We start from the raw sequence: 18,652 nt of genomic DNA on the forward strand, positions 1-18,652 counted from the left end.
AAAAATATCAAACAATGGCCCTTCCTTCACTGTGTCTCCTCTTCGTCCTCTCCGTGGCCTTCTCCTTCATCCCATTTTCACATTCATTGCCCTTTATAGTACTCCACGGTATTTGTTTCATCTCTCGTACTTTTATTGTTTTTCATATAACCATTTGGATTTCTCTCTTTCTATTTTCAGTCTGTTTCACAAACTTTATCCGTATTGGTTTTCTTTGTCACCCACATTGAGTGGACGTGCTTGATGATTGAATGTATCTGTAACAGTACACGTATTGTAACTGAGAAGGCCTTTTCATTTCTAACAGTACACTGCTTAAGGTAAAATAAATCCCCATCGTCTTTCCTTTTTTTTAATGGTAGGCATCAATAGTTCGTGCACTATCCATGAAACTCCAAAAATCGTTGAGAAATTGACCAACTTCTCTGGTGCTGAAGGACATTGCCTGTAATGCCTCCCTAACTTGTCTATTAGTTTCCTCACAGTATGCTGCAAACTAACTCTCTCTCATATCTGAGGCAATCTAGTATTGGATACAGAACATGCATGCTATATTTTAATCTTGTTTAATGAGGCTGTCTCATATTGCTCCAGAGAGGTAGGCAATGGAGTTCAGGATTCGTGGTTCTTGCCCATGCACAAACAGGTAATATATCAGCAAAGAATTAACAGTAATCAATGTCAATATTAAACTGTCAGAAGTCATACTATTTACAAGTTATAAATAATACAACTTATCTTTCAGACTCCATAAGAAGAAAAGAGTCTGGTGAAGTTAGAAACGGGCCGAGGCATGCCAGTTCTGATGGTTTTGACTATTTTAACTTGTGAATTGCAGGTCGATATGGTTTGCCAGAAGGTAATAAAGATTTATGAACCATTGTGTAATGTATCTCACCTGAATTTTGCAGTTAACGTTGTCTTTTGACTACTTTCTTACCTCACAATGTGTAGGTTAAGAAAATGAACATATTGCGTGAGGGCTACAACATTGTTGGGCTCTCCCAGGTGGAATATGAGAACTCGATTTCTCTGTTTTACTTTCTGTCTGCTTTATTTCAAAATTATGCTTCCATGTTTATTTCGCGTTAAATGCGAAATTACTAAATGTGATCACATTAATTCATAACTTATCATTTGGTTTGGAATGTCAGTCAATCAACAAGTCAAGATATTAATTAATGGCATCTGACTTATCTTAATGTTTCATCAAGTTGCTTGTATCATGCTCATGTTCAATTCTTGAAATTTTCGGCCTTCAATGTTTAGAATTCAAACCTTCTCTTCTTGGGTTTCGTTCGTGTTATTGCCTTGTTCGACAGGGTAATATGATTGCTCGTGGTCTTATAGAATTTTGTGATGGAGGTCCTAAGGTAAGAACCCATTATCTTTGTCACTATTTTTTCGTTTTTTTGTACAATTGAAAACTTAACCAATGGTGATGGCCCCCCCCCCCAAAAAAAAACTTAATACAATACTAAATAGTTCCTCCACTCCTTTTTGTAAGAGCCTATTAACCATTAGATAAAGTAGACTAGTAAAAATGTCCAAAATTTTTACAACCTTCCAAAATTACCCTTTGATTAATGTGGTTCATGAGGGGAGAGGGTATGGAAAAGCCATTGTCTAAGAGGACATATTTTGAAATGAAACTCAAATTTTTCATTAAATTTTAGAAGGGGTCTTGTATCAAGAACCAATAGGTAATAAGACCAGAGGGAGTATTTTATATGACAAACATTAATGATTTTTCCCTTTTGAGTATTAAAACAGGTTAGGAATTATATATCTTTGGCAGGCCCTCATGCCGGTGTTGCCTCTGTTCCTGAATGTGGCGTGAGTATCACTGTGACTTTTCAGCCATTCTAATTATTTGATAATTATACTTTTTCTTCTCTGTTTTCGACTTGGAATGTTGTTTGTTTGGCTTCCACAGTCAAGTTCCTGGTGCATTCGTGTAGCCCATCTAATCAAATTAGCGGTTTACCGTGACTTTGTTCAAGTAATCACTTTACCATATCTTTAATTTCAAAAAGTTGCCCCTTTTTGTGGTTCGTTTGTCTATTTCATCGCATGAGGATTCATTAGTGTTCACAGTTTACGCTTCTATTACTGACATACCTAGCTCAAATCTGCAGGAACACTTGGCTCCTAGTAATTATGTTAAAATACCAGATGTAAGTGTTGCTTTCCACATGTTGGAGGCTTCTGATCAAAGAAGTCTTAAACTAACACGGAAAGCTGCTTAGGTTTAGTTGTCGTCTGATATTTTCCAAATCAAAATATCTTTTTCCCGCTGTGGAGGGAATTGCTGAGCCCAAATTTGCTTGTAGGCAATCCATGATTACTTGGAGAAATGTAGTTTTCTTCCCATGCTTAACAATGAACAACCGGATACCAAAAATTCCACGTACAAGAAAAGATTGAGTAGCTTGGAGAACTTGGTGCTTATCATGGTAAGTTGAACCAGTAAGATAGTTTTTCTTTGATATCTTATGAATATCGGGAATTGACTTTTTGAGAACGCTAATTTATTTATCCGTCTTATTTTGTACGCTACAAAGTTCGAGAATGAAACAGTATTAATACCGAAGGAAACTTCCTGGTTTGGATATTATCCCGATGGTTCCTTCAAGTCCGTTTTATCCCCCAATCAGGTTAGGATTCTCAATTCAATATTCAGACGTCACAACCTGAAATTTATGTGGTTATCCTTAAACTTGGGAATTGATTTGAATTGCAGACGAAACTGTATATTGAGGATTGGATCGGGTTAAAGAGCATGGATGAAGGTGGCAAGGTTAAATTCATTAGTGTTGGGGGAGATCATCTGCAAATATCAGACAAAGATATGCAGAAGTATGTAGTGCCTTACTTGAAGAGGGGTGCCTCAACCAAATCTGGAAACGTCAAGACCTTTGTCTCCAAGAAGTTGGGATCCTAACTTGGAGCAATTTGGTCAAGAAGAAAGAGTCTTCAGAGCATGCTTGATTATTATCACAAGGTCAACTATGTTATTAAGATACTACCAGCTAAAGGTCTGGATTGTTATGTAACAGCAAGATTTAGTTCTGTGGTTAAGGGATTTTAGAAACTCTCAAGAGCATTAAAAAAAAAAAAATTTCAAGCAAGTTGAAACAAAACTTTTCCCTTATATCAGATTTCATAAAATCACTTTTAAAAAGTCAACACAAATATCCACTAGATAGTCAACTGGGCAGCTGTACTGTATAGGTACATGTAAGCACAACACTGTATATTGTACCTGGCTCATTTACATTCAATAAAATCCAGATCCATATTTTCTATCCATATGCTCGGCTTTTGGCGGATCTTAGTGGGAAAAATTAGGCTTATATTAACAGATTTGTCATGACCTTTGATTATGTATCTTAGACTCGCTAATTTAAAATCCAATATCTCAGGCATTGCTCTGGGTTTTGGATTAACATGGGACATACTAGAATATTGGAGCGAAGACAGGCGAGATTCGCACAGATTTGTTAACACAATGTCCTGTTGAGGATTATTACGGGTATTCATGTAACCAAAAGTCCGAAAGATTTGTGCAGTTGCATTAAGCATAGGCCTCTGGAATCTATTTGGAGTAGCGACAGTGAAATGATCAAATCATAAAGATTAATGGGAAGACGAAATTGGATAGGAGTGAGTATTCGGTTTTTCGGTTCGGTTATCGGTAATAAACAAATTAACCGAATAATCGAATAGAGTAAATTTTAAACACTGAACCGAAACCGATTAACCGAACTAACCGAAAATTTCGGTTCGGTTAACCGATTAACCGAAATATATAAATATGGAAAATGATTTTAAATTAAAAATAATAATAAAACACAATTAAAACTATTAATTAATAAATATTTCATCATTCTATGTGATTTATTATAATAATATTCATTATAACCATATTTATTGAATATAAATATATTTAAAAAGTTCACATATATCCACATATATATTTATTGTAATAATATTTATTAAATATAAATATATAATAGATTTATTTCGGTTATTCGGTTATAACTGAAATTTTTTTTTCCTACTAACCGAACCGAACACCGAAACCGAATTGTTTAAAAAATAAAAACAGAATATATATAACCGAAAACCGAAATAACCGAACCGAAAAACCAAAATTAAATTCTGTTCGGTTCGGTTTTCGGTTACGGTTCGGTTTTGCTCACCCCTAAAATTGGGTAGGAACAAGGAACGACATTTATTGGAGGGGTTGGCAGAATTGGTGGTGCCCATAAATGCAGAAGTGAACAGTTGTTGTTAGTCAACGATGAGCAAAGCAACATTTATACAATTCGCTACGCAGTACCCACTAAGCGTTGAACATGGAAATAAGTTTGCAACTCCATATCAAGTTTCCTAGTCCCAGATTGTACAAAATTAACGTGCTCTGTTTTGATAGGATGAGCAGTGGGGCATCAGTTTATTGAAAAGGGAAAGTAATGTGGAATTGTGATTCTCTCCACAAATTCTTTATCTTTGAAAGGAAAGTAACAAGACAGAAATAGAAGTGATCATGACTTTTTTTAAAAAAAATTTTGCACTTAAAAAAAAGAGAAAAGTGCAAATAAAGACAGCCAAATATATAAAATTATGATTTGGAACTCTTAATTTGGAAAGTAACAAATAAGGACCCGGTTTCACTTTGGCAAATATAAAATCATGGTGAAATGTCTGAAATGCCCCCTAACCAAATTGTGATTTGGTCTACTGAAGTTGTCATTTGATAAAGTAAACTTGTCATTTTTCATAGTCAACTCGTCATTTGGCATACCCTCAGTCAAGTTGTGATTTGCTCTACTGAAGTTGTCATTTGATAAAATGAACTTATCATTTCTCATAATCAACTTGTCATTTGGCTGAGGGGCATTTTAAATATTTCACAATGATTTTATATTTACAAAAATAGGATCAGGTCCTTATTTACTATTTTTCAAATTGAGAGTCGCAAATTATAATTTTACATATTTGACTGTCTTTATTTGTAATTTTTTTCAGAAAAAAAGTCCCCATACCCTTTGAATGCGTTTACATTGATTAACGGTGAACCAAAAAACAAATTAAAGTGGAGGTGCTTTCATACTGACCCCTTGATGCTCTCTCACCCTAATGTTTAATCGTGTTTATTATACTTTTCATTATAATAATATAAAAATGTAATCAATCAATATAGCAAAACAAAGGACGCGTCACATTATCAGTTTATCACAATCTTTCGTTCTGGAATAGTGGACAATTGTACATCCCATTTCGCTGCCGTCATATTTATGTATTCACATTATACCTTACTAATGAACCCTGTGAAATAGAAATAAATGCACTTCTGTTCTCCTCAGAAGTCTCACCAGAAGTGCATCTCATCGCTGCCCTTTTATTTCTTCTTTAATTGCATTAACTTTCTTTTTGCCCCTTGTTCAATTGCATTTATGTCAATGAATTCTATTCTCCCCTTTCCATAAGTTCATAGACACACACACACACCAATTGGGTTCATATCTACAAAACTACTCATCAAACAATGGCTCTTCGTTCACTGTCTCTCCTCTTCGTCTTTTCCGTGGCCGCCTTCTCCATCCCATTTTCACATTCAATACCCTTTATAGTACTCCACGGTATTTGTTTCGTTCTCTCTGCTTCATTTTTTTTCTCAGAAGCATTTGGACTCTTTTCTCTCTATTTTCAGTCTGTATTCATATTGGTTTTCTCTGTCATCCCCATTGGGTGGACGTGCCTGATGATTGAATGTATCTGTTGCTGGAGTGCCTCTAGCAGTAGACTGTTTAAAGTATAATAAATCCTCATCGTCTTTATTTAATGACAGGTATCAATAGTGAGTGCTCTCGCCCTGAAGTCCAAAAAACCGTTGAGAAATTGACCAACTTCTCTGGTGTTGAAGGACATTGCATGTAATGCGTCTCTAACTCGTCTATTAGTTTCCTTATAGTATACAGCAACTAACTCTGTTTTATATCTAGGCCAGTCTGGTATTAGATATAGAACAGGATATGTTTTCGACATGTTTAATGAGGTTGTCTCATCTTTCTCCAGAGAGGCAGGCAATGGGGTTTCTGATTCGTGGTTGATGCCCATGCACAAACAGGTAATATATCATCCAAAGAATCAACACTAACCAATATATCGATATTAAATCTCAGAATTCATACTCCTTTTTACAAGCTATGAATAATACGCCTTTTCTTTCAATCTCCATAAGAAGAAATGAGTCTGGTGAAGTCAAAAACGGGGCATGCCAATTCTGATGGTTTTGACTATTTCTACTTGTGAATTGCAGGTCGAGATTGTTTGCCAGAAGGTGATAAAGACTCATGAACCATTGCGTAATGCATCTAACTTGAATTTCGTAGTTAACGTTGTCTTTTGACTAATTTCTTGCCTCGCAATGTGCAGGTTAAGGAACTGAACATATTGCGTGAGGGGTACAACATTGTTGGGCTCTCCCAGGTGAAAATGAGAACCGCCATTGCTCCGTTTCACTTTCTGTCTGTTGCACTGCAAAATGCTGCCGTGTCGGTTTCCCGTTAAATGCCAAGTCACTTTTTTTTTTTGGGGGATTATAAATGCCAGTTGCCAAATAACTAAATTTGATCACATCAATTCAAAACTTGCCAATTACGAAATCACTTTTCTTTTTGTAATGTTTCAACAAGCCGCATGTATCATGTCGATGCTCAATTCTCATAATTTTTTGTTTTCAAAATTTCAAGCCTGATCTTTTGGATTGTTTTCCTTGACAGGGAAATATAATTGCTCGCGGTGTTATAGAATTTTGTGATGGCGGTCCTCCGGTGAGAACCCATTATCTCTGTTAAGTTCTATTTGTATACTTCAGACTTTAGCCAAACGCTGATAGCCGCAAAAACTTTAATACAATACTAAATGCTCCTTCTGGCTCTTTAAAGAAACCTGTCAACTACTTTCATGGAAAGTTAGTTAAAATTAGTAAAGTGTTCAAAATTTTTACTTCTTTTCAAAATCACCTTGAAATGGTAGGTTCATTGGAGGAGAGAGGGGATGGAAAAGCTATTGTTGGAGAGGGAATTTTTTAAATTGATGTTCAAATGTTTCATTATATTTTGGAAAAGGTCTTATATTAATGATAGATAGATAAAGTTATATAAATAGTATGGAAGGGATCAAATTCCATGAGAAACATCATGATTTTTCCTTGTTGAGTGTTGAAACAGGTTAAGAATTATATCTCTTTAGCAGGCCCTCATGCTGGTGTTGCCTCTGTTCCTAAATGTGGCGTGAGTATTATCACTCTGGTTTTCCAGCCGTTCTAATTCTTTGATAATTTCCTCTCTCTCTCTCGACTTGGAATGATTTTTGTTTGGCTTGTACAGTCAGGTGCCCTGTGCATTATTGTAGACCAACTAATCAAATCAGCAGTTTACAGTGACTTTGTTCAAGTAATCACGCTATCTTTACTTCCATAAAGTTGCCCTTTTTTCTCTATCGAAACTATTCTATCTAGTTTGTTTATTTGTTGCTTCATATTAGGAATCATTAACGTTTGCAGTTCACAAACTGACATGCCGAGCTCAAACCTGCAGGAACACTTGGCTCCTAGCAATTATCTTAAAATACCAGATGTGAGTATTACTTTTCATATGTTCGAGTGACAGGAAAGCTGCTTAGCTCTAGTTGTTGTCTGATATTTTCCAAACAACTGCTGAGCCCAAACTTGTTTGTAGGCAATCCATGATTACCTGGACAAATGTAGTTTTCTTCCTGTGCTTAACAATGAATACCCAAGTACCAGGAATTCCACTTACAAGGAAAGACTGAGTAGCTTGGAGAACTTGGTGCTTATCATGGTAAGTTGAACTTGAAAGGTAATTTTTCTTTGATATTCTATAATATTGGGAATTGATGACTTTTTGAGAACGCTAATTTATTTATCCGCCTTATTTCATACGCCACAAAGTTTGAGAACGACACAGTATTGATACCAAAGGAAACTTCGTGGTTCGGATATTATCCCGATGGTCGCTTCGAGCCCGTTTTATCCCCAAACCAGGTAGGATTCTCAATTTAATGTTCACTTCACACGTCACAACCTGGAAGTTATGTTCACTGTAGTACGAAATGGTGGTTATCCTTAAACATGATTGTGTTCCTGGTATTGCTGGTGATTTGATCTGAAATGCAGACGAAACTGTACAGTGAGGATTGGATTGGCTTAAGGAGCCTGGATGAAGGCCGTAAGGTTAACTTCGTTAGTGTTAGGGGAGAACATCTGCAAATATCAGACAAAGATATGCAGAAGTATGTAGCGCGTTACTTGAACGGGAATGCCTCAACCAAATCCGGAAATGTCAAGACCGTTGTCTCCAGAAAGTTGGGATCCTAACTCGGAGCAATTTGCTCAAGTCTTGGGGGCATATACTTGATTATAAAGACAAGGATATCAGCAGGAAAAATTACAAGACACATGTTTAACAGATTTGCTATAACCATTGATTATGTACCTTAGACTCTCTTGCTTTAAGCAATAAAAATTTAAAAAGTAAATCTTATAACTATCATATTCTTATGGTTTTTTGACAGTAGCCATTCTTCATTATTTTAAATTACTGTTTTCCTTGCACAAAACTCGGAGCAAGCGGAATGACCTCAAGGGCTCATCATTTGGATTCAAGACAGCAAACAAGAGAAATAAATATATACAAGAGGGAAATAAGAGGTTCAGGTTCAGCCATGAGGAACAGGGAATTGTTATTGATTTCCGCTCTCAGAAGACATGGATATCAACACTGATGCCTCCCAAATGATTGCCGGTGGAAGCCTGCCGGTGGCGACCATATCTCAGCCAAAGGCAAGATATTCTTGCCAATGCTGCCTGTCCCACAACCCGTACACGGCAAACCAAACTCACATTTGCCCATATTTCCCTTCCCATAGCGGGCTCATAACCTTCCACGTCTGACTCCGTTACCACAACTACTGAACCGTCATCAAATGTTACAAGGTCTAGCGAAGCTCCCGTTGCTGCAGGTGCCTTTATTATTAGGTTGCTTGCGGGAGCATAGGTCATAGCTTTCCTAACCCTAAGGTGGTAGTATTCCTGAACAGCCTGAAATTTCAACATTAAAATTATGTCAGAAACTCACAGCCCCTACTATAATAAATTCTCAACACAATTCACATCATGAGAAATTTTCTCGTCTTTTTTGGGCAACTGAGTTGTCGCTGAGAATCAGATCAGAGCTACGGTGCATTTAAAAGTTCTCACAACACAGTCCGTAAACCAATCATAACTAATAAGTAATAATAACTAAAATGACATTTCAGACTCACTCGCCACTGAGAGGAAGCCAGAAGAACCCTTGGTCGAATTGACTTCACATAATCATATGCAGCACTGGGCGTCATAAGCTTGTGATGGACCTATACAGGGGGGAAAAAAAAAATCGAATAAATTGTGGGAGCTGCCAGTAAATCGTAACACAATCATGTTTTTCCTTCTCTCCTCTTGTAAGGGCGAGGCACCAACCAGGTAACAGATGACAACAGTTGTGCTGCGACCGCGGCCAGCTTTGCAATGGACATATGTAACCCGTCCAGCCAACGCATTTTCTTCATAACAAGAACAATCATTAAAAGAGAATCAAATTGAAACCAATTGGAAAATACCAAGTCTAACTGTATACTATAAGTAACATTGAATAAAATCTTTACATTTACAAGCCTTCTACTGGCGTTCACTGATACCTAGTGTAGCTCAACTTTTCGTTTCTTTCATATTCTTCTTTTATCAGTGCTCAAAGGAAGACAGTGTTAACGGTAAAGAGAAATAAAATGCGGAATAGAAGGGAAGCAAAAGGCATAAATTGTTTGAATATAACTCATCAACTTTGGTTTTTCCATATGGGTAAGTAAGAAACTTAAATTACAGCTAACATCAAAGATTTCAAGGTTCTGTTGTCAAACAAATGCTTACCATGAATGAAGTCTACAGCAGAGCATATGTCATGCAATGAAGGTGCGAAACAGTAATCTCTAGTAGGAATCACAAGATGGTCAATTCCATGAGCCTGGCAAGTTTAAACATGAATTAAACCATAAATGAACACGATGAAAAGACACTAAACATAAAATCATTGAAACCACTAGATTTAGTTACAGTTTCTAAGATGATTCCCGTTAAGCTCTAAAGGCAAAAGGAATGTGCCATTCTTTTCAGGACAAAAACATGTCGTGCTAAATTACAAAAAATTCCACTTGTATAAGGTTATATCCATTATCGAATGCCATTAAGCCAATGAAACATTCATAAAAAATTACAGGAGCCCAATCTATCAATTAGCTGAATAAGTTGGCAGTGTTTCTATTCAGTGTGAAGTGCGAAATGTTCATCACAGGCAGCAGAAAAAAACCTATATACAGAAAACTCACGTGATAAAGTGAGGTTGGCACCAAAGTCTCATATGACTCATTCAATGTGATGACTCCTCGAACACCCAGCTCCTTTAGGCGGGGAACATCAACAGGAAAGGGAACAGCACCTAATAATATGAACTGAAAAATAAGTGCATCAGAATATAGGAGAAGGTCACTTTCCCCCACCAAAAAAAAAAAAAAAAAAAGGACCATCATGTGTATCCTCCAGCCACAGGAATAAGAACACGCCAATGAAATATAGATATATCTGACCATTGAATAATACGTATATATGGAATCAGAATAAAGGAGAAGCATGCACCACAAAAGAACATAAGAAAATTATGCAACCAAGTACCAAGTAAATATGCATCATAGAAACCAAAAATAACAACACACCATTGAAAAAACATACATCTGATAACTAAAGTTTACACATCTACGCTGAGCAAAGAACTGTACATTGAAGCTTCTAATTCAAAAAAAATACTCACATATATCATATAACTCCATCAAAACCCCAGAAGAAGAAAAGTGATCACTAATCAGAAACACATGAAAACCCCACAATGACATAGATGCATTACAGATTATACTGACAAAATGAAGCCCATATAGGGTCTCGTGCTGCTTCAGAAATAAATGGAAAAAATAATCCAACCTTTGCATCACAATGCAGTTCTCTCTTTTGTGAGAGAAATCACAGCAGCTACAATGAAGTGAAATGCAACAGATGTCTAAAATCAAACATCCTAAAATCACATATTAGAAGAAGGAACACTAAACGAAGGACCAAAACACAGATTGTAGCCAAGACGATGGAAAATTAACTTCCAGCTGGCCAAATTAGATTCAACTATCCTCCTGAAACTCTAACATAACCCCTTTACAAAGGCATCAACTCCTAACTACGTAACCAATTGAATCCAAGACCAGAATTTGGGTATAACAGTCAAAGGCACCATGATCACCAGAGAATCAGTATTGCACATGCACCCGCACCAATCATACCGTCATATGCAGAATAAAGCGATCGGAAGAGTTGCTTTTTGGTTAAGATTCGCATTAGGTTAAATCCAAAGCAAACACTCTGCCAATTGGGTAAATTACATACAAGATTAGCAACCCACAAGCATTCTACCCTCCCTCTACATAAACACAATCACACATGCTAAATTAGGGCTAATGCATAAAAATGAATTTGCCAAGAACATCAGAAAAGCAATAGTTGATCAAATAGGACCAAGAAATAATCTAGTTAATACTATCACCGGATAGCAAGCAATGACACTCATGATTCATCCAGGGGGAAAAAATTCCACCCAGTCATGAAAGCCTGATATCACTGTACATGAAGAGAAAATCAGGAGGTTACAAAACTATACCTCATCAACCTTATCCCACCACCGAAACTCGGCCTGCACCTTATTCCTGACGACATTATAAAGCAGAGTGGGGTAGAAGAGAGCACGAGCGCCCGCTCCAACCAGAGCCCTTTTCGCATCCGATACGACAAAACTAGCCGCGCCAATAACACCATTTCCGATATATACTTTCCCTTCCCCTCCACCCCCCACCTCTTCTCCCTTCAATTCCTCAAGATGCATAACTCTCTTTGCGGTCAGAAAACAATCAGAGCAAAATGCGAAGCTTTACAAAAACCTAAGCAACAAAATTCTATACAGAAATATGAACAAGTGGAAACTTCAATTACACCCCCTCTGTTTCCATGATCAGAACCACCAAACAAGTATATTGATACAGAGGGTACAACTAGAGTGAAAAAGCCAATCGTACCGGGCAGATCACAAGATTCCCACCGGAATTATACCAATTTTGGAACAGGAGGAACACCGAAGAATGGAACAAGAATTCGAAAAGATGAAAGAGAAAACGAAATTTTCCGGAGAAAAGAACAGCATATTAGTTAAAGAATGATCGGACGCTGAAAACAGGGCGATATGATCGTATTATGCAAGAAATAAAATCTTGGTCAGAAAAAATGAAAAGGAAAAGAAAATGAAATTTTGAAATTTGAAAATAGAACTAGAAAACCCGTAAGCCTATGGTTGCTTGTGTGAGAGAATCGCCTAGGTTCCACTCCACCTTTTGCTGAACGATATCTGCATTCTGAAATGAAAAGTAAAGGAGGAAGAAAGAAATCGAGAATGGGAGAATGGGGATGACAGGGGAGGATCTAAAATGACGTGTCTGTGAGATAGAGTCACAAGACAGTCGGAGACGAAATGACACGTGGAGAAGATGGACATATGATGGGGCTTTTCTTTTTTAACTTTTGGGAGCCATTTGCCGACAGCCCTGATATCTGCCAATGATCCGCATCTTGAAATTGTCGGAATAATATGAAAAGCGAAATATAAATTTGATCTTTTAATTTTATAGTATTTGTGAAGCCCAAAATGTGGAGAGATAGCCCATATCAATTCTGGACCAATTGACCCATTTGGAAAATAGATTAATCTGTGTTTTAAATCCATGTTAAAAACTGTCAAAATAAATTTCCGGCTTCCACTAAAGTCACTTAAATATATGGGGTGTTTGGATAGAAATCAAACTATAGTTTCAAAAGTATTTTTACAGTTTTCAAAGTAAATATGTGGAAGAATTTGTCTCGTTTTACGAAAAAATGCTTCTGAAACTATGGTTTAGAAGTTGCCAAACACCTCGTAAAATCAAACACGGTATTAGTGCAGTGAGTAATTTCCACATATAAGAGATAAAGGTCCCCTATCACCCCTCCCCCAATATGGCTAAGTATATGTGAATGTAATCTAAAGAGCAAGATCGAGCGAGGAGAATTAAGTACTACCTCAGATCCTAATTATAAGAATCAGTTGACTAATTTGAGGAAATTAAGGAAATAAGTTGCGTTTGTTATTTGTCCTAAATAGATGTTGTCTTTTTTAAAATATCCTTACTAATTAAGTGTATTGACTAGAACTATCATTATTAGAAGTGCTACTTTGAAAAAAAAAATATAAATATAAGAGACAAAGTGGATTGGGGTTTTATATTTAGGACCAAAATAAAAGTCAAATAGGGTCTTATATTAAGGACCGGAGGTTGTATAAGGTCTTTTTTATGCTACTATTTCTGGCACCTCTTGTTCTAAATATAATTTATCTAATTTTTTGTAATCTGTTTATATAGGTTCCTAAATTTTTACCTTTAGGACCAAAGACAATACATTTTCTCTGCGTCCTCTCACAAAATGATGTTCCATGGGAAAAGAAACATTTTTTTTGGGCCGGGGGGGGAGCCCTTCTGTGGGCCTAAATTGTACAAATATGCAGTATAGATCCAGCTTGACACCATTGACAATCCAAAAGGATAATTTCTCACAAGGCAAATTAGGTCTCGTCTCATCAACAATTTAATTATTTAAAAATAAAAAAAGACAAATTGTTTTTTTTTTTTTCAAATCCAAATTCTCAATGAAGTGATCTAATGGATTTAAGTCAGGAGCTGGCAAGGAAATATACCAACAACTAAACATGGACTCATATAATGTGAAAAATAAGATGCACTATTCATAATTATAAAATATTGTGGCTTTTCATAGATGTTATGTCAAAATACAAATGTATTTTGCATCACCAGAAGCAGTAAGGTCGGGCTTAAGATATATGGCCTATTTGAAACGGCTTATATGAAACGTGTTTATAAATGATTTTGACATTTTGACGACTCTCGCAGACAGACCCATAGAGTTATAGACAGATTTCAGTGATAAGCCGCAGAGAGAAAGGAATTGAAGACAAAAGTGGGACGATGATTTTATGGAAGAGCCAGCGAAGAACATCTAGAGGGATGCGTCTGAACATTAAGAACCGACAAATTGATGGGTCACGGAAGTGTCACTCTCGTGTCAGAACCAGTTAGTTTAAAATTTGAAGAGGAAGTGAAAGCAAACAAAATAATCGTGGAATCCGATGAAGACACAGAAACTGAAGATGATGACCATGTTTTAAACTGGCAGCAAACAACTGAAGTGCCCCTCGGAACGCAGAAATCTCAAAGGCCAATGAAACTTCTTAATGCATCATAACTGATGTGAATAAGAAGGCAAATGAACTCATGGCTTAATCCAGAGACCCTACCATATGATCTTGAAATCTTTTTGTTACCATGGATTAGAATGAATGTTCTCTTCCTGGTCTTCTGGTTGTGTTGTGATTGGAACGATGTCATATATATCTATTTTAAGGATCCATTTAATTTATAGCACAAAAATGGAGAAAGAAGGGTTAACTGAAATGCACTTCCTTTGGAAGCCTGGATGAGCACTATGAGCCATCATTTCAGACAAACAGAAAGGCCTCCGTCTTATCTGTTTCACCCTTTCTTTTGTTCTCTCTTGTCCTCTGCGACAGACCCCAAGCCAGAACTGTTGGTTTTGACAGAAGCAGAAAAAAGAGTTTAATGGAGTTATAACTGTAATTGCATCACCACGTAATATGTATTATTTTGCTCAAACTGTGTCTGCTGTAAAAAAGCTACAAGTACGAGGCAACAATCAGAGAACGATCTGTCGATCATGTTATGGTCAATTTATTACTATTATTGAGAATGGCCATTGAAGAGATTACTCGGGAACATCAAACGTGATGGGCCATAATGATATATTATATGCACCGCTGGCACTGGTGGCCTCGTGCGGTTGAGGTATGAGGTTGAATGTACAAAATAAGTGGGTGGTTTGAAATGGAAACCAGAAACGAATCTTGTGGACTGTTAAACACGAGACAAAGCAGAGAGATGTGGATTTAAATCAAAACCCTGTCTTTTTTTTTTTTTTGGAAGGGGGGGGGGTTGTTCCTCAAATCCATGGGCTGGTATTAGTTTCAGGGAAATGGCTAGACTTCACTGTCACAGAAGGGGCTTTTGGATGACCAAGCTCCATGTGCGAAGTCATGCCTGGAGACCCCATTGTGTCTGATATCCTCTATCTTTGATTTTAGTACAACCATCTGTTTGTGCCAGAAATTTTGTCAATAAATCATAATGACCTGAGAGGGGGATACAATAACCCCGCCCCCCAAAAAAAAACTCCACTTGTAGCCTCACATTCTCATGATTTCATTTCAATAATAATTGCCTTCCTGTGACCAAAAGATAAGGACAGTGAGGAAACGAGGTCCTGTTTGCTTCGAGCTGTCGGCGAAAATAGGTTATGCCTACCTTTTTTCAGAGTCATTGCTGCTACTCGTGTTTCCCTCTGCCTCATTCTAACCTTAACCTCCTTTTTCTATTTCCTACCTTATCCCTTCCACTACATGTTTTATCTGTACATTATAGAACCCTTATTTAAATATCATTTTGTCTTTTTTCACAAAAAATAAATAAATAAATAAAAGGGACTCCAGTTTAGGCAATATATAATGACATCATAAGTTTAAGAAAAAAAATAATAAACAAGGCTTGGGGATAGGACTCGATTGTGCCAAGAGCGTATCAAGAAATGAAGCATTAAGCAGATGCCAAATGACCCCACGTTAAAGGCAAAATCACCATTTTTGGTGAAGGGCTTCTTTAGTCTAATCAAATAATGAAGATTTCGCTTTAATAAATTGCCGAATCTAGAATAGGGAGATATCTAGTGAGAACTGCAACGGTTCAAGTTATGAGTGGAAGCACATTTTTAATTGTCGAAAGAGTCATCATGATCTGATCGAAGAATCGTAATTCCTGGTCAAACCTGGGACTTTCATACTCCCTGAAAATCGGATAACCCTTCCCAGTATGAGACCGACATCTGGGCCCCCCCCCCCCCGTGTTGATTATTATATTTCTCACTGAAAACCGATATTTGTTCACTTCCCAGAAATCCCGCGCCTCAGATTACCATTCTTCTTCTACGCATTTGCTAGTTTCTTTCCTAAATTCAAACCTGACTTTTCTTTGGCTGGAAAACGAGTTAAACCTTATATCTTGGAGAACAAATTCAGCTAACAGCTGAAAGTTTATATTAGACCGCTGCAATATACACAAAGTCTGCCTTTACTCTTCGGAATGCAAAAATGAAAAGTATTAGAAACTAAGCCTAATCTTAAGAGCTGCTAGGTACACCCCCATGGCCCAAAAAACCAACAGTGGTGGGTCAAAACGGTACAAAACAATCGAGACCCACCAAATCATTTCTCCCACCAACCATATCTTAGACACCAACTTTAAACATACAAATAACTCCCGTGTCCCCAATTACAACCGTGTCCCCCATTTTCCAGGCCGTACACGTTCGAGAAGGGGCTTCGATGACCAAAATGTCCAAAGCGCCCCTCACCGTGCTATCATGATCTCGGGTGAAGAACATCGAAGGGCCGGTGAGCTATGGGAGCTGCCGCAGGAGCCCATGGGCCGACGGGGATGGGACGAGCATGAGTTTGGGCCATCGGGTGAGGGCGGTTGCTGCCAACGGCGGCGGCGGCGTAGGGCGGCACGGCGACCCGCTCACATGACGGGCACATGGTGAGGGTTGTGGGTGGGGTCATTTGCATGTACAGCTGTGGGGAGAGTTTCAGTGCTCTAAGCTCCTGAACTTCCTTCTGCAACCGCCTGTTCTCTTCCGTGAGATTCTCGCAGCATCTCTTTAAGAACTCACAATCTACCTCAGTTTGCTTCAGCTTGGTCCTGAAATTCCAGTCCAGATTCCGTAAATTTCTCAATTCTTTCCCGCAAAGAATCTATTATCAACGAAGGAAGATCGCTGAACATATCTTACCTTGCCCTTCTGTTCTGGAACCAGACCTCTACTTGTCTTGGTCGAAGGCCCAGCTGCTTTGCAAGCGCCAACTTTTGCTTCTGCAGAAAAGGAACCAATTCTTTGTTAGGCAAAAAAAAAAGTGTTGGGTTGTTAACTGCTAAGAAAATGAAGATTTTTTCTGTCTATGAGCCGGAAAAAGGAGGAGATGATTCTTACGGGATTGAGGGTATTGTGCTCTTTAAAGCTTTCCTCGAGAATAGCGGATTGATCTTTTGAAAGCCTCAGCTTCTTCCTGGAGGTTTCAGCGTCTTCTTCGTCGCTGATTCCTCGAGAACAGTCTCTGTCGGCGTCGTGCTCTTCTCCGTTGGGCTCTCTCTCACTTCTCTTGCCACTCACGCTGGAGATCGTGCTGTTCGGAGACGAAACACCCGCCTCCTCTTCGCAGTCCACCCCGGAAGGCAATCGATTCACGTCGATTCCTCGCAGGAAAGATCGACCTTCGCCTCTGCATGTTTCAAAATCTCGATCTGCACGTCATAACAGCACGAGTCAGATTAATAATTAACGAGGAAGGATTATTAAATCAACTCACACGCAAAGGGGGAAAAAAATTAATTTTAACAAGAGCTTTGAAGGACAGCATTTAGAAAAGGCGGAACGAAAACGATTGTTCAGTTGCAAAAGACGTACTGAAAAGCAGAAGAGAAAAAATACTAAAAGGGAGGGGCAAATTATTCTGAGTGCGTTCGTTTCTCGGAAAAGAGCCAAGTTCAAAAGTAGAAGGGAAAGCAAAAAAAGATAAGATAAAATAATGAAAAAGTAAGAAAGCAGAACAGATCTGGAACCAGGAAAAAAACCATGCAGAGAAGAAGAAGCACCTGAAGAGGCGAAGGCATCGTTCCAAGAGGGTTTGTGAAGATTGGAGGCAGCAAGAGAAGTAGAAGAAGGGAGGAGATTAAGCTGGAGAGGATTAGGAGGATTGTTGGGGAAGTTCAAGCTGAGACTCAAACCCAGGTCCTCCTTTTCACCCATGGTGTTTATGCGCTGCAGATATAATAAGCCCAAGCTTGTGGGGCGAGAAACGAAATTGGATTTGTGGTGACTAGGAAGGAAGGGAGGGAGGGAGGTTGTGTAAGCTTAGAGGTGTAGAGTGAGGGAGAGGGAGAGGGAGAGGGAGAGGGGTGTGAGAATGATACGAGGGAGAGGCTGGGGGGTTGGGGGGATTATATAGAAAGAACGGAAAGGAAAGGGGGGAGAAACTGTGGAGGGAAGGAAGTGCAATGATGAAGAGTTAATGTCAGGAAGCCCAATTTCCTCAATCATGGCTTTTGCCCCCCTAATAATGGAGACTCTTTTGTCTCTCTGTCCTCTCTCTCTCTCTCTTCCACCTTTCACCATTTGGTAATTTCATTTTTATCCTCTCCCCCCTTTTCACTCTCTTCCACTTTCCTGACTGTCCTCGTTCGCTGCTTCCTTCCTCAGCTCACT

The 18,652-nt window shown here is 38.1% G+C and overlaps 4 protein-coding genes across 4 annotated transcripts; 2 read left to right on the top strand and 2 right to left on the bottom strand.

Moving 5' to 3' along the window:
• Positions 1-14: 14 nt before the first annotated feature.
• LOC114721042 (palmitoyl-protein thioesterase 1) lies at positions 15-3,312 on the top strand. The gene is made up of 12 exons (XM_028906834.1): positions 15-108; positions 363-447; positions 595-646; positions 839-859; positions 955-1,008; positions 1,323-1,373; positions 1,774-1,836; positions 1,937-2,002; positions 2,139-2,177; positions 2,334-2,456; positions 2,565-2,657; positions 2,744-3,312. The coding sequence occupies exons 1-12, from the start codon at positions 15-17 to the stop codon at positions 2,942-2,944; spliced, it is 942 nt and encodes a 313-aa protein (XP_028762667.1). The 3' UTR covers positions 2,945-3,312.
• A 2,036-nt stretch (positions 3,313-5,348) lies between these two features.
• LOC114721034 (palmitoyl-protein thioesterase 1-like) lies at positions 5,349-8,585 on the top strand. Its single transcript, XM_028906827.1, has 12 exons — positions 5,349-5,648; positions 5,858-5,942; positions 6,085-6,136; positions 6,329-6,349; positions 6,445-6,498; positions 6,792-6,842; positions 7,242-7,304; positions 7,401-7,466; positions 7,611-7,649; positions 7,752-7,874; positions 7,985-8,077; positions 8,210-8,585. The coding sequence occupies exons 1-12, from the start codon at positions 5,555-5,557 to the stop codon at positions 8,408-8,410; spliced, it is 942 nt and encodes a 313-aa protein (XP_028762660.1). The 5' UTR covers positions 5,349-5,554; the 3' UTR covers positions 8,411-8,585.
• A 31-nt stretch (positions 8,586-8,616) lies between these two features.
• Positions 8,617-12,548, bottom strand: LOC114721033 (putative dual specificity protein phosphatase DSP8). The gene is made up of 6 exons (XM_028906826.1): positions 11,826-12,548; positions 10,456-10,578; positions 10,001-10,094; positions 9,554-9,636; positions 9,358-9,447; positions 8,617-9,133 (listed from the first exon to the last, which is right to left on the bottom strand). The coding sequence occupies exons 1-6, from the start codon at positions 12,045-12,047 to the stop codon at positions 8,792-8,794; spliced, it is 954 nt and encodes a 317-aa protein (XP_028762659.1). The 5' UTR covers positions 12,048-12,548; the 3' UTR covers positions 8,617-8,791.
• Positions 12,549-16,409: 3,861 nt separating this feature from the next.
• On the bottom strand, positions 16,410-18,332 carry LOC114720976 (homeobox-leucine zipper protein HAT4-like). Its single transcript, XM_028906727.1, has 4 exons — positions 18,043-18,332; positions 17,381-17,691; positions 17,183-17,262; positions 16,410-17,091 (listed from the first exon to the last, which is right to left on the bottom strand). Exons 1-4 carry the CDS (start codon positions 18,194-18,196, stop codon positions 16,752-16,754), a joined length of 885 nt encoding a protein of 294 aa, XP_028762560.1. The 5' UTR covers positions 18,197-18,332; the 3' UTR covers positions 16,410-16,751.
• Between the last annotated feature and the right edge of the window lie 320 nt (positions 18,333-18,652).

The sequence above is a fragment of the Neltuma alba genome, unplaced genomic scaffold, assembly GCF_004799145.2.
Source record: "Neltuma alba isolate B1F8T4 unplaced genomic scaffold, ASM479914v2 tig00012009_pilon, whole genome shotgun sequence".
In the NCBI taxonomy this organism is placed as follows: domain Eukaryota; kingdom Viridiplantae; phylum Streptophyta; class Magnoliopsida; order Fabales; family Fabaceae; genus Neltuma; species Neltuma alba.